The 15,987-nt window shown below is 33.6% G+C and overlaps 1 protein-coding gene across 3 annotated transcripts in view; it reads left to right on the forward strand.

The window, feature by feature from the left end:
• The window catches only part of FILIP1L (filamin A interacting protein 1 like), a 153,720-nt gene that overhangs the window by 59,173 nt on the left and 78,560 nt on the right, over positions 1-15,987 (forward strand). For 2 of the 3 annotated variants that reach the window (XM_087966457.1, XM_087966458.1), the window contains exon 1: positions 7,653-7,821. In XM_087966457.1, the coding sequence (XP_087822583.1) occupies positions 7,765-7,821 (57 nt within the window). In that variant the 5' untranslated portion in view covers positions 7,653-7,764. Of the gene's footprint in view, positions 1-2,930; positions 3,202-7,647; positions 7,822-15,987 lie in introns of those variants that run through there. The other variant, XM_087966459.1, reaches the window with a different exon arrangement.

Below are 15,987 nucleotides of genomic sequence, written 5' to 3' on the forward strand. Positions count from 1 at the left end.
TGGATTCAATGCAGAGTCTTGTTTATAAAAATGAGCTTGGCTTTTCATTTAAACCCTATTCTACATTTTCCTTTCCTTGAATTCAGCAATTTTATCCGTCTTTTCCTTGAGACAAATTTGATCTCTGCTTGATTTCCATTTCTTGCCAAATGAAGGCAAATTACAAGTTCAATGTGTCTCATATAGTGAAAATGGGGAAGGAATCCTTGCAGGAAAAAGATGAAGAAGTGTAAGACCTGGAGGATTTGTAATAAAAAAATACTGAAGGGTTTTGCATGCTATTAAGACAATAGCAAAGTAAACTCTAAGTAGGCTTCTCAGAGGAATTCTACAACTAAAATATCAATCTTAGCATTTGTTTTTGATAGAAATTTGCTTCACTTTGAATAACAAGGAAACCAAAAACACCTTAACCTATAGGTAATGGAGGTAATTGAGAATGGATAAAATAAAGTATTCCTAACTATATTTAAATTTTGTAGGTTATGTGATCCTATCATCCTATTCTGCTACATGCATTCCTGTTCTAGGAAAAATGCAAATGCATTTAAGGCAACTATCATCAGAGAATAATAAAAAAGATATTGATCTTCATTACAATACAAAACATGATGACAATTATCACTTGATGAATTTGATTACTTTGTGTTTATAGACAAAGACTCTTTTAAATCATAGAGGTTTTTACTCACACTAGCCATAAAATACTTGTACTGCATAACTTAAGGAGGAACCAGAATAAGCAATTCAAAAAGCATCTGTATATTTGACAAATTATTTCTGCATTTCTATATAGAGGTTCAACTCTTAGAAAAATTATGTCTTGAACAGGTGGGCTTTGTAATTTTAAAAGAATCTGTTCTTAACTGTTCTGAGGAAAATTCAATAACTATAGTTCTAACTAAGAACTTAAACTATTTTATAGACTCTGTATAATAATTAAGGTATCAGATTAGAAATCAGGAGATTGTGGCTTCTAATCCCACTTGAAGCACAAAGCCAACTGGGTGATCTTGGTCTGGTCATTTTCTCTCACCCCTAGGAAAGAGGCAATGGTAAACCACTTCTGAAAAATCTTACCAAGAAAACTGCAGGATCTTGTCCAGGTGGTTTCTGAAAATTATACATTGAATGGAAGAACTGGGATGTAGCTAAGATTCCAGAGTTGCATTATATTGGACAAATCTTAATTTTAATGGAAAATAAGAATGTACACAAAAATGGGATGCAACTCAAAAATGTTGTTCAGTAAGTTGTTTCTGTAGTAACCTAATGTCAAACAGTTCACCAGAGTTGCTAGTCTGGTATATGTTCAGCTTGCTTGAAATTTTAGTTACAGACAGTATCTAGTCATCTTGATTTCTGCCATCTTTTTAAATTTTAATTAAAATTTTAACTTTACTTAAAAGCTCTTATTTTTCATTTCCAAACAATCAACATCTACTCCAAAAGCTGTTATTGTATTGAGTGCCCCAAATCTTTAAGTATTACCTTCATTATTAATACTTCAAGTGATATCTCTGATTTTATTTTATCTAGTACTGAATAATATATTCTTGCTAGTGAAGCACTCTCCACAATTTTCATCTTTCCAATACTATAAAGGCATTCATTTTTCTTCATTTAGCCTTTCAGATGCTCCAACCTCTATGTCACAAATAGCTTTGACAATATGTTCCTTTGGTGGCAATATGATGCTTTTTATAATGCTTTATATAGATTGTCATGATCTTTCTCCAAAGAAGCAAAAAAATTTATTTCGTGGTCGGTCATAATTCCTACAGATATTTTAGACATGAAAATGAAGTTTGTTACTACTTCACTTCTCTGCGTATTTGTATGCAGCTAGTATTGCCTGTTAGCATACTGCCTATTAGCATAATCCTAAAGGTCAGCTGTACATTTTACATATGACATAACACAATTTGGCTACACTTAGGGTTAACAGAATCATGTTTATCTGAAAGGAAGAGCTGGTCAAAATGACCAGGGAATTTATTTAGGTTTGGATTTATCATCTCTGACATAAAGATAAAACTGGCAACATAATCTTCAATGGTTTTTATATCCACTTCACTGCCTAGGCAAAATTCTTCCCCAAATGGGAAATTCTTGTATCCCTTCTTAGGGGGCTTTAGCTTAGCTTTTTGAAATCAAAATCAAATCAGCTCAGTGATGCTTCCCATAATTAAACAATTCTCAAAATATCCACATAGCATAAATACCTAGCATAGATTCAAGTATATTTTTATTTCAGCCGTGTTTGATCACATTCTACATAGCTGTCTTTTATCTATTATTTTTGTCATATTTGAGGCTTTCTTTCCTACGGTGTTGTTCTTTAATAACTTACCAACCAACCAAGCCACTGGCATTAACTCCTTTGTGGATTTGTTCAGTCAGAGTACAAAATTGAGGGAGTTTATAAACATAAGAATTTAGATATAAAGTAGTGGCATTATGAACAGATGGCTATGATAAACTCACAAGATTGTCTCTACGCCCAAAATATATATGTAATATAATGAACAATGCTTCCTGAATATAGTAGGTCTTATTTTTTATCTGATAGAAACATTCTCACTTGAAGGGCTGGGAAAAACTTGTCTAAAACTATGGAAAGCTACTAACAGTCTTTAGACATCATCATAGATGGAGTAAGTTCTGGACAAAAACTTGTAATAGATTACATTGCCATTGCTGAAAATTCGGTGACATCAAAGTGAGCTTTCTTAGCTACTTTATTCAGATAGTATCTATCTATCTATCTATCTATCTATCTATCTATCTATCTATCTATCTATCTATCTATCTATCTATCTATCTATCTATCTATCTATCTATCCATATGTAGAGCTGATTCCTTAAAAAGGCGATATATATACGTTTTTCTCTGTGTTTAAACTTTCTTTTCCATCTTCCTCCCTCAGGTATTTGAAAATGTATTCTGGAAATAAGAATAAAGAAATTGATTCCAAATTAAAGTACTGTCAACAGAAGGCAAACAATGTCTACATGGAAGATTCAGAGGAAAAGAAGATGAAAAGGAGACAAACAAAAAGAAATTATGTAGCGGAGAGAGACTCTACCCTAACAAGTCCTGAATTAAACAAGGAACAAAAAAACAATTCCAAAAAGGGTGAAGACCTTTCTCGAGACGATCTTTTATTTCTTCTGAGTGTGCTAGAAGGGGAGTTACAGGCTAGTATATAGTTCTAATTTCATTACAAATTCTTCTTTTCTCTTTTTGTCTGTTGTCCCTATACTGTTTGATTGCGTGGGGATGTCTAACGGACTCTAGGAATATGGAAGAGGAAGGAAGACCTTTACAGAAATGAAATGGATAATTTAAAACAAAATAATCCAGAGATGCAGAAAACATAAGGAAGCAACTCGATCTTAATCATTTCAAATCTAAGTTGATATTTGGCAGGCTACCAAGTTAAGGCTTTTGAAACTAACAAAATCAGGAAACAAGAATTATTTGGATTTCTGGCATAAACTTGATTGTTAATAGAGTACTGTAACAACATTTTGAAAGTTTAGCAGAGCAGTTCTTCAGATCAATTTATACGTACTGTGAGTAAGGCAGAGTTGTGTTCCTCACATTTGTCTTCCCGAGACTAAGAAACTTTTCTGTAATGCAGGCAGTCCTCGACTTACAACCCTAATGGAGCTTACAGTTGTAGTCATGATGTTCATAAAGTAGTTTTTACTATCTTTTCTACAGTGATTATTAAGCAAATGCTGCAGTTGTAAAACAACCATTACAACTGATAGCAAACACTGCAGTCTTTAAGTAAACTCATAGTTTGCTATAGGGCATTTTTACTGAAACCTAGACATAAAAGCTAGTTTTACAGGTTGGTTGCCAACTGTCTGAAAAGCGGTCATAGGATCACATTGAGAGGATGGCCATCAGAATTACATCATAAGTACATTTTGGGGAGGTCTGTCATAATAACCAATGTCAGCTAAGTGAGCACTCCCTCATTTATATTGTTTAATTCACCTATACAGTTCATTTATATTGTTTAGAATAATCCAGCTTCAAATAATAGCCTTAAAAACCATTTGTTTTTACAAACTGTACTAAAAATAAATGCAGTTTAGGATTTTAAATTAATTATATTTAATTACAAATTATTTTTATTTTTTTCATAGTTAAGAACAATAGTAAATTAATATATCTTTAATTTATAAATTTCTTCCTTGATCTCTTCTTTATAATGACACCATACTAGAAGAAAAAAAATAGCCTGGGAATCTAAGGAAAAAAATCCACAAGGTTTATCTGTCACTAGAAACTATGAAATATAATGATCAAATTGAACCTTCCACATATACTGATGAATTTTATGTATCAAGTACTTTGTATATCAAAATATGATACAAATATATCATAAAGCAGTGGTAGTCAACCTGGTCCCTACCGCCCACTAGTAGACGTTCATGGTGGGCAGTAGGGGTTTTGTCGCCTACTTTATAAATCACCATTACTGTGGAACCGGTGGGCGGTTAGAGAAAACTTTACTACTAACAGAGATACAAAAGTGGGAGGTAGGTATAAAAAAGTTGACTACCCCTGTCATAAAGTCAGCAATATTACATTATAAAAGTTTTAAAATATATGCTGAATATGAAAAACACACCTGCTTTAAGAATAAAAGCACAGTGAATTTAAGTGAAATGTATTTAATTACATTGAGGATATGAATATTTACAATATCGACATAATTTGAAAAGTTTATACTTGATTGATTAAAACAAAGGAAATACAAATATTTGTATTTGTGTAAATGTAGACATTTATAAAAGTCTACTTATGAAACCTCAGAACCAATATCTGAAAAATTCCTACATATACTGCTTCCTTATACTACACTATCACTACACTAACACAAATATCAGTGCAATGTCATGAGATTTTATAATGTTCATATTCCAGCAGTTTGTGTGATTCACATTTTTAAAATCTATTTTTCCATTCTAATTTTCTTTTCTTTTTTTCATAAACAAGAATACTGAAGTCTGCTTACTTTTCTCCAGCCCTATCCACAGTAAGCAGAGTCACATCAGAATAGATAAACCAAGTTCATTTAGTAACAATTTTTGTTTGATTAATACAATAGATTAAAATTCCCATATCCAGTTTTAAAGTTTTCAGATATGTGTACATTTCTTTTTGACATCCAGAAAAATATATTGAGATCATTAGACTTGAAACAGGGAAAATATACCAATAAATTTTCTTGGATTTTCCAGATTGTATTCTCAATTTAATAGGAACATAAGAAATTGCCTTGATCCAATTTAGGCTCGTTGTCAATTGATTGCTATTTTCTGCATATTTCTCCAGGATCTCAAGGAGAAAGTGTTTCAGTATTTTTAATTGGAAAGCTTAGGACTGAATCCTGAGACATTCTGTATTAATTGCAGGTATTTTAAATGCAGCATCGTATTAAAAACTGAAGAAATATCTAAATATTGATAGCAATAATCAGCACAGTATAAACCATAGAATGAGACTAAGAATAATTTCTATTCATATGGTTGAAAATCTATCCTCATTTAACAGATCACTGAAGATTAGAGTATTAGGACTTTATGTTAAAAGAAAACCAAATTTTGGAGACAATATAAGACCATATAAAAATGATAATCAAAAAATGATTTCATGTTATTGTTGTATGCACTTTCCAGTTGGAAGCATAGACTATTTTTGTAGCAGTTACCAAGAATAAAACTAGCCTAATAAGGTTTATTCAATTTAAAAATAACAGGTTTGAAAGGAAATTCAACATTTGTAATTTGCTTCTGTGGTAGGAAATATTGCCCTCTGCGGGTTTGTTTGAACTAGAGACCAAGACGCACTTATGTTGAAGCATATATTGATTTAATGATAATTACAGTAAATCAGAGGCAGAAAAGAATTATCTAAAGTGGGGTGGGGTTATAGAATTTCTTTATAGACATGTGCAAATAAACCTTTTCATTTGATTGGACACATTATACTTACACTGAATCAGCAAGAATTCAATGATAAATTCCAACTAGTAATTTGCATATTACAGATAGTGATTAGATCCAATTCACCTTCTATAAAGTATAGATTAAGTGAGTCGCTTCTGTTTTGTTCTGGGCTTTGTTTTAAACAAAGTTATCTCATTCTTGTCCCAAATTTGATATTTTCATTTCAACTTTATCTGAAAGATCTTGGTTCCCAGACCTAGCTACTACAATTCTTCACCCTATAACACATGCCTTGTGCTGGTCTGTATTATTTCCATATAAAAAATTCATTATCTTATCAGCAACTAGTTACTTTAACTATAAACACCAACTGACTTTTCTGACTGCTCAAGAAAGACTGCTAAAAATATTCTATTTGTGACTAAGCTATTGCTTTCACTTTGTGGTAGTTCAATCTAAATTCTCAGGCAAAAATTCTCCTTCAATCCATTCTACTATAAATCATTTTTCAAAATTGCTGAGCTTTACAAAATTTCCATCAAATATGAATGAGGTAGAATTTCAATTAAATATGGTGTACTTGATTTTTAAAGGTAATTTCTTAAGATAGTTTTATAAAACGTATTATTAGGGTCTGTCTGTGGCTTGAAGGTTCCAATTCATAATTCCACAAATCCAAGGTCCTGAAAATCTTTAATTATATTTGAAAAAATATTGGCACAGATAACATAGATAAACAGGCATGCGTCATTCTGTCAATTTTCAGACCAATCTTGTTTTAAAGAACTGTCATTACTATATGGTATTGGAATGAATGCTGCAGAAAGTCACATTCTCTGCACAGTGTATTTCATTAGTTGTGCTAATACATGTGCATAACAATAATGCCAGGACCTTAATTTAAAACAACAAATGATTTATTCCGGTTGTAAAGTTGCTGAAGGGGGAAATGACATGAAAATACTGCCAAATCTTCCAAGTACTTTTATACTTTGCAAAACATATGGCTCATTAAGAAGTATGAGTTTGATTAAGAATAGCAATAGCAATAGCATTTAAGTTTGTATACCGCCCCATCAACCTTTATAGCACTCTGTGGGCGGTGTACAATGTACACATTAATTTTGTATTTCTCCCAACAACCTATGTCTCATTTTACCAACTTCGGAAGGATAGAAGACTGAGTCAACCTTGAGCCCATCAGAATCAAATTCTAGGTGATGGGCAGAGTTTGCCTGCAATACTGCACTTTAACCAGTAAGCCACCAGAATCCCACATAAAATATGAGAAATGAGAAAAAAGATACTGAAATTACTATTTATTTGCACACTTATTTATAACTGTCTTTTTTCCATTATTTCTTAGAACTATTTAAGCTTTGGAATAGGTGAAACCAAGGTTAATGGTAAGAGAGTAAAGAATGAATTAAGGGAGATAGAGGGAAGGAACAAACCATTGCTTTACATAACTGCTGTTGTTTTAATCGCTTTTCAAATTTCCAGTACACATACCAAATGAAATTTAAACAATATTGATTAGCTCTCAGAAGAAATGATCAGTCATTTAATTAGGTACTCTTAAAATTATGCAGTAAATGCAAGAAAAAATGCAGAATTGTTTCAAACAGCTCATATGCAGAGTTAGTCTTATTGGAGTGATTCGTATTTCTGCAGGCTCAGGATGAAGTGATAGGAGTTTTAAAGGCTGAAAAAATTAACTTGGATTTACTAGAAGCACAATATGGCTTTGTTACTCCAAAAAAAGTCCTTGAGGCACTTCAGCGAGATGCTATGCAAGCCAAAACTACATTATGGCAAGAGGATATCTATGAAAAACCCATGGGAGAGGTATGTATGATGCATGTTTAAACCAGGATGGAAGCATACAGGCATTAATCCTACAATTAGATGAATAATTGATTTACAGTAACTGAAGAAGGGCAAGTGTCAACAAAACAAAATATTGTTTTTTCCGAACAGCATAAACAGTGAGTTCAGAACTTAAGGATCTCAGGCTTTAAATCTTTACTATGAACTGACATCTACTTTAGTTATGAATTTCAAAGACAATAAATTTAAATGCAGCTGTCAAAAGATAGAAAGTCTAAACAATTAACGAACCTACTTTTGAATTAAGTCAGCACCTTAAACAAAACCAACAAGCTAAGGGATCACCCATAACTATTCCACATTGCTAAGACACTTGCCTCTGTAGCAATTTGACTGCCCTTTCCCCTTCCCTTGATATGTGACACATTTTATAAACAATTCATGTATAGTGTTATGCTTGGACCGGATGCATTTCTAGGCCTTAGGAGCTGGAAAATTTGGTGAGCTGATTCAGCCAACTGGCATGCAGACTTCATTGCAGCAGCATCACAATCAAACTCTGTCTCTGTTTATACAAGTTAATTATTTTTGAATGGTAACCTTTACCTTGTCAGATATTCAGTGTCAGCAGATCTTGCCCTAGCAAAATCAAGGGCTTATCCTAGGACAAATTATGTGTAACAAGCAGTCTTAGGAACCCTGGAATGTGATGTGTTCTGTAAATACACAAACAGTTTAAAAACAGAGTTTTGGATAGTTACTTCTACCTCTTTATTTCTATACATCAGACTTACAGAACTTTTAACAGTATATACACACATATACATTTGTTTGTCTATTTGTGTGTATGTATATGGGCGTATGCAACAATACATGCCACAAGACATTAATTAGATCAAAAACCAAAACACATTTTGAATAATATGTGAGAGACTGCACTAAAAAGGGCAAGATAGATAAAAGAAAAGATAAAGGAGGAAAATGGAGGTGAGATAAATAAATGGATAAAATATCAAGATTACCATGTATGAATTGTTTCAGATGAAAAGAGAATGCAAAGATGCTGCAGGGTTGGGAGCAGGGTTGGAATTCTACCAGTTTGGACCGGTTCTATAGAATCGGTTGTTACGATTCTGCACACTTTGGAGAACTGGTAAATCATGCCCCTGGCTAGCCCTGCCCCTCTCAGTCAGTCCTTATCATGCATGCATGACACTGTGCACATGCCCAACATCGCTGACTGCATTCTCCCCACCCAGTCACTCGTTAAGGTATTTTTTTTATCCTGATGATCAGCTGTTCCAATGATCAGCAGTGCCGGAATCCCCCTTGTTGTCTTACTGCTTCGCCCAGCGAGGCTTCCCTGAGGCCCAGGAGGCAAAAAGGGGTGCAGGGAGGGGTGCTGCTGCCTCCCTGTGCTCCGTTTTTGTCTTCTTGGGCCTCAGGGAAGCCTCCTGGGAACAAAAACGCCCGGAGACTTCCCTGAGGCCCAGGAGGCCAAAAGACAGAGCACGGGTGCTCCAAAAATAGAAGGTACACCCACATGGCCATGCCCACCTAGCCACACCCACCTAACCATACCCACAAAACCAGTTGCTAAAAAATTTGAATCCCACCCCTGGTTGGGAGGATTGACATTTGGCAGCCAATGTTAAGGGAAAGCAGATACAGGATTGCAAATAAATTCCTGCAGATTTCAGATTATCCATTTATGATATTCCTAGTAAGATAAGGTCTCAGGCTTCTAGGTTGGAACTTTTATCCTGGGTAATTTCATAACTGTTTTGTTTGCTTGAAAAGGAAATCCTCTGTTGGTATAGAATGGTATATTTTTATTTTGACAGGCAATAGGGTGGCAGTAACAATAAAAGCAAGTAGCCTTCACTTCTGTTTAGCTAGCTATTCAAAATTTCAATATTTTAATAAAAATTATAGTAAGATAGAAATTTGAAGAATGAGCATGGATAATTAAATAGCTGAACAATAATAAAATAATACAGACATTAGCTAGTTCCTGCTTCACAGAAATATACATTACTAGATATGTAGTTCATTATAGTTCAACATTAAGATTGTCAGGAGAAATATGAACAACCTCATATATGCAGATGATACCACTCTAATGGCAGAAAGTGAAGAGGAACTAAAGAGCCTCTTAATGCGGGTGAAGGAGAGTGCAAAAGTTGGCTTGAAACTCAAAATTAAGAAAACTAAGATCATGGCATCCGTCCCTCTCAATTCCTGGCAAATAGATGGGGAAGAAATAGAGGTAGTGACAGATTTTACTTTCCTGGACTCCAAGATCACCACAGATGAGGACTACACCAAGAAATTTAAAGATGCTTGCTCCTGGGGAGGAAAGCTATGGCAAATCTAGACAGCATACTAAAAAGCAAAGACATCACCCTGCTAGGAAAGCTATGGCAAATCTAGACAGCATACTAAAAAGCAAAGACATCACCCTGCCAACAAAAGTGCATATAGTTAAGGCTATGGTTTTCCCAATTGCAATGTATGGCTGTGAAAGTTGGACCATAAAAAGGGCTGAGCACCAAAGAATTGAGTCCTTTAAACTATGATGCTGGAGAAGATTCCTGCGAGTCCCTTGGACTGCAAGGCAATCAAACTAGTCAATCCTAGAGGAGATCAACTGTGACTGCTCTTTAGAAGGCCAGATCCTGAAGTTTAAACTCAAATACTTTGGCCACTTAATGAGAAGGAAGGACTCACTGGAGAAGAGCCTATTGCTGGGAACGATTGAGGGCAAAAGAAGAAGGGGACAACAGAAAATGAGGTGGATAGATGAAGTCACTGAAGCAGTAGGCATGAGCTTACATGGACTCCAGAGGATGGTAGAGGAAAAGGAAGGCCTAGAGGAACATTGTACATGTGGTCACGATGTGTCGGACGTGACTTCATAACTAACAATAACATAGCTGAACATAAACAATATTATGAACAAAATGTTGTCACTGAGCATTTTCCAAGTTTAAGAAGAAACATTAGTAAATATTCAAAAAGATTTCGCACTCAGATCTAAACCAATGTCAGGCAAAATTCATGGCCAGAATACTGTACTTATAATGTAAATACAATTGTATAATTAATGAATTTTCAAATTATAGTGAATATTAAGTCATAAAAAAGTCTAAAATTCTTAGAAATAATCTAAGAAGTAGACATTCCTCATCACAGATTCTAAACATAACTTGGACTCTTATTTTGGATAAGTTTTCCTCCTCATGCTATATGGCAGCAAAAGAATTTCTAACACTACTAGACTTGGCAATATTAACTGCAAAGAAAAAATCAAAATGATATTGTTATATTTATTAAAGTTCAGGAAGTGGAAGAGTCTAACAAATACTAGCCAGAACATTTCAAAAATCTATTCCAAAATTACAAAGACAAAATATTATTTTGTTACTCATGTTAGATGTTTATCAAAAACAAGGAGCAACATAAAGAATTACACCTGGAGTGCAGAAAAGAAGCAAGCTGCGAAGTAAATTCCTCACAGTGATTTGATAATTTATCATATGTCTGGATCTCATTATCATTGATATTTTAATAGCTGACATGAGTTTAAATGATGCCAACAGCATGGGAGCTCTGGCAGTTGAGAATTACTAAATTACAGTAATTCTATTTTGGTTCCAGTTCTCTGCCTATGAATTTCCAGTAATAAATATGTGTGGCATTCTCTTCTCCATGAGATACTAGCAGGGGCAAACAGATTGTTTTTTTAAAAGTTCACTTGGTGCCAGTTACTCATCAGCCTTGAAGATATACAAAACCATTTTATAAAGACCGTTTCATTTCACATATATCTAATATGTAAACCACTGTTCTTAGTGCCGGTTTTTTAAGCAATGCTGAATAATATTCTAAAGTTGGTAAAGTATTATAGACTAAGTTTGAAAATATGAGAATGAATGATATATTATTCATTCACATATTCAAGCATAACCATAACCCTAACCCAAAGCAAGGTGAAGCTGAGATGGCTGAAATGATTCTTTTATCCACATAAGAGATTATATTTAATTTTGTCTCTAGTTTGAAATTATTTCCAGATTTTGTGTTTACAATGAAAAAAAAAGAAACTTTGACTGTGTTTTTGTAAACTAGACAGGCTTATTGTTATAGAAATGACTTGTACATACTGTTATGTAAAAACAAAACGTTGTGGTTGTAATGTTGTTACCTTCGACTGTGCCAAAGAGAGTGGGAAGTTGGTGCCTTTTCTTTTTCTTTTCTCCTGTTACACTATACCCACTCTTTTCCCCTTCCTCTCTTCTTACTTTTCCATGGTTTTTTCTTTTCTTTTATACTTTGATAAATTAATTAAAAAGTTAGATTGTAAATCACTTTTCTTGGTTCCAACACATAGAAACCCAAAATTTAAGTTTGTTTATATTAAAAACAACTAACAGAAAATTTGTTTAGTCTAAATGTTTACCACTGCATTAAAGGTGCTACAATTTAAAAAAACTAAACTTTGTATAACAATAAGTCAGTTTTACAAGAGATGGATAGATTTTCTATTTCAAAAATACATGCCACTGCAAAGATGAGAAAAGTTCCAAGACCATCTAACACCATTGTCAGTCAATAAAATTGAGACTTATTAAATTAAATATTATGGATTTATTCCATATCAAATATAAGGGGAAATTATAAATGACGAACTTTGAAAGTATAGCTTGTTTGTAGTTATAACCAAAGATTAGCAAATTAAAAAGTTATGTCAGTATATTTATTGTAATCGTAGATCAACATACCCCAAGAAAATTTCTGATACTTCACAAGTAAAAGAAATCAATGCTGTATTTAAAATAGATAAAATTAGCAAAGCAATCAAAATATTTACAAAAACAAACAAAATAGCTCTCTCTTAATTATTTTTCTAAATAGACAAAAGAAACTACCATGATATCACCAAGGGGAAGTTACTCTAGAGTGATAGATCTGAACTAATAAACACTGGCTTTTGGACCACCCAAAATTTTGCTTCAAGGTGAAACCTTCAAAATCCTTAGAATGTGTAACATAGTCCTTCAGATACACTAACTCATACAGGGTTTGATAGGTTAAAAACAGCACTCTGAATTGCACTTAGAATCCTATTTGTAACCAATGAAGATCCTAGAGCACAGGTGTCTTATGATCATAGTAAGTATTTTTGTCATAAGATAAGAATGCATTTGCACTAAATATTAGCCCCAGATTTTGTTTCAAGTACACTCCCACGTTCACTACATATGTTACAATGTATTCTAAGAAATACAAGGAAATGTGTGTAAAATATATACAAAAAGAACAACAGGACTACAGTTATATCATATTAAAAAAGAGATGGTGGAAGTATGGGAAGTGTGTTGGTATCTCTCTCTCTCTCTCTCTGTGTGTGTGTGTGTGTGTGTGTGTGTGTGAAATGAAATATCTTCCTCTGGAAATATAGATTGCTGAACTGGCCAATCCCTCTGTTATGGATTCTTCAGATGGGAAAAGGTGCACCTCCATGTACAAAAAGTACACATTTTTAGGACTTCCGGTTTGAGCTTCTTCAGCGACAGACCGAAACCTCATCTCTCCGAGGCTTTGATCCGTGCTCGCCGCTGGAGCGCCCCGAGCCAGCTGGTTTTGGGGCTAAGCCACCCCGTAGAGGTGGTGAAGAGGGGGGAGACTGCCAGCAGGGTTGAGGAGAGCCGCATCTCTCCTCCCCAGCTGGCCATTACTCCCTTTCCCGAAGGCGGTTGTAGCGGTGGTCAGAAATGGCCACCACAAAGAAGAACTCGACCGGAAAAGAATGTGCAGGAGGAAGATAAGAAGAGAAAGTTTTGGTTGACCGGGTAAAACAGCAAAAGCAACAAATAAGGTACTCTGGAATTTAAACTTAACAACATTGTTCCCAAAGAAGATTTTCAAGCTGCGAAGGAGAGAGAGAAGGGAAAGGATTAGGTTTTTTTTCTTCCCTTCCTTATACTGACAGCTAAGAGACTTAAGCAAGAAACTGAAAAAAAATCCACTTTGACATTAATAGGCATCTAAGCTGAAAATAAAAGTCAAAGGGATAATAAAGATTTCTGGACATTTAAAAGTTTTTAAAAGCTGGAAAGGAGGGAAAAAAAAGAATAAAAGGGCAGGATCTGGAAAAATGGAGGAGACTGCCTGGAATTAAGGAATGGAACTGTAATTAAAAGGAACTTACAGTGAAATTTTAACAAGATTCCTCAAAGATACATTTTAATGGAAACTTGGTAACAAAATAATAGAACCCCAGGAAGAGAAAGTGGAAAAAAGAAGCAAGTAGAAACAGCCTTGGATTATTTGGATTACTTGGTGATTTTTGGTTTTTGCATCTAGATGACTAAAATTAACCAGGTGGTTGTCTAAAAGTTTTTACAATGGTATCACTCTTAGAAGAACTGAAAATGGAACTTAAAAAATGGAAAGAAGATGCACAAGAAGGGAGAAGTTCTTTTGGCTTCGTGTTTCAATTCTTAGAAATGGAGATCTGGAACTATGAGAAGCAACAAGAAACACTTGCAGAACAAGAAGATTGGGACAAAGAAGAAGCCATCTTTAGTGATCAAACAATTTTAAGTGGGGGGGGAAAAAGAAAAGGGGGGAAAGAGAGTGAAAGGTTTAAGACTAGAAAAAACAATCAAAAAGAAGAACAATTTGAAAGATAAGTATAATATTAGAAAGCAACAGAAGAGGGGATTACAGATGAGAGAGTTAGAAGTAGGGAGACGAGGGGGTAAAAAGGGGAGGGAGAAGAAGAGGGGAAAGAAGGTAAGGAAAAGAAGTTGTAAAAGACAGAAACAAGAAATAGAGAAACAGGGAAAAGATATAAGAATTGTAATCATAAACTTGTTTAGAGATAATGGGTGAAAATTTAATTGTAAAAGGGATCCTGCGAAGGTACCTAAGATAGCATTGTTATATTACAAACAGAAATAATTTTAGAATATATGATGATGGATAAAATATTTCCTGTAATGTAGTGAGATGTTTGTTAATAAATAAATGAATTAAAATGATTGAGAGAATTAAAAGGGAACATTTTAAATTATTAGTAATGATTTATAAAAATATAAGTGAGAAATATGGGAAAAAAAGAATTAACTATGGAAAGTTTATAAGTGTTCCCAAGGAAGTATGATATTTAATTGAAAAGAAATGTTAAAGATTTTAAGATTTTAATGCATATTAATGATAGAATTGAATTGGAATGGAATGTGTGTTTTATTTACATATATAATTTTTTTCTTTTTAAGAATATAATCTCTGTTTTAAGAATGTACCAAGCAGAACTCGATTTGAAGTTATGTATTATATTGAATGCTATAATCTTAAAGGTATACATTGAAGCTTAAATAAGAGTTTGAATGGATAAAATTAAAGGATATAAAGGTGTCATACTCTAATTGGTAACTACAGGGAAAAAATTGCTTAATAAGAAAAGATAATGTGAAATTGAAACAGGACAGGCAAAGGTATAAATATAATGATTTGAATTGAGATGAGATAATTAAAACAAAGTTGAGAAAACTAAAAGAGGGGAAAAACTATGTAAAAATGTAAATAAGATATGGAATAGAATATAAAAATGAGCATGACATTGAGTTTTGTGTCTGTATGAAGAAGTGATAACCTGGGACCATGCTATTTAAAAAAAATGTTTTATTTGTATTTTGTTTTTGTGAAAACCCAGATAAAATTTTCCAAAAAAAAAAAACATACACATTTTTACATATAGTTTGAACATGATACACATAAATTGTAATTTAACTATAATGATTCCAGACAAAAATGTCATCTTAGAGCATGATAATAAAAGTTAACAGAATTAAAAATGAAATATCATTGAAAAGGCGAATGCATTCTTGATTATATATTTTTACTGAAATTTGATCAATTAGTTGAGAGAAGTCAGTCAGATTAATTCCCATGTTTTGTTTTGCTTTAATAAAATTTAAAAGAATACCATTTGGCTAACGCTGAAAAAATCCCACTTGTCCTGAACTGCTGAAGATGAGTAAATGGCAATACTTGTTTAAAGCATTGATGTGTGTGTGTGTGTGTGTGTGTGTGCATGCGCGCACACGCACGCATGGGCATACACAAAGAATTTCATTTGGCCTCTTTTATTTATACTAATTCCACACAAATTTA

This window comes from Notechis scutatus, chromosome 5 (genome assembly GCF_049901735.1).
Source record: "Notechis scutatus isolate UNSWTSFEM ecotype Mainland chromosome 5, rNotScu1.2, whole genome shotgun sequence".
NCBI lineage: Eukaryota > Metazoa > Chordata > Lepidosauria > Squamata > Elapidae > Notechis > Notechis scutatus.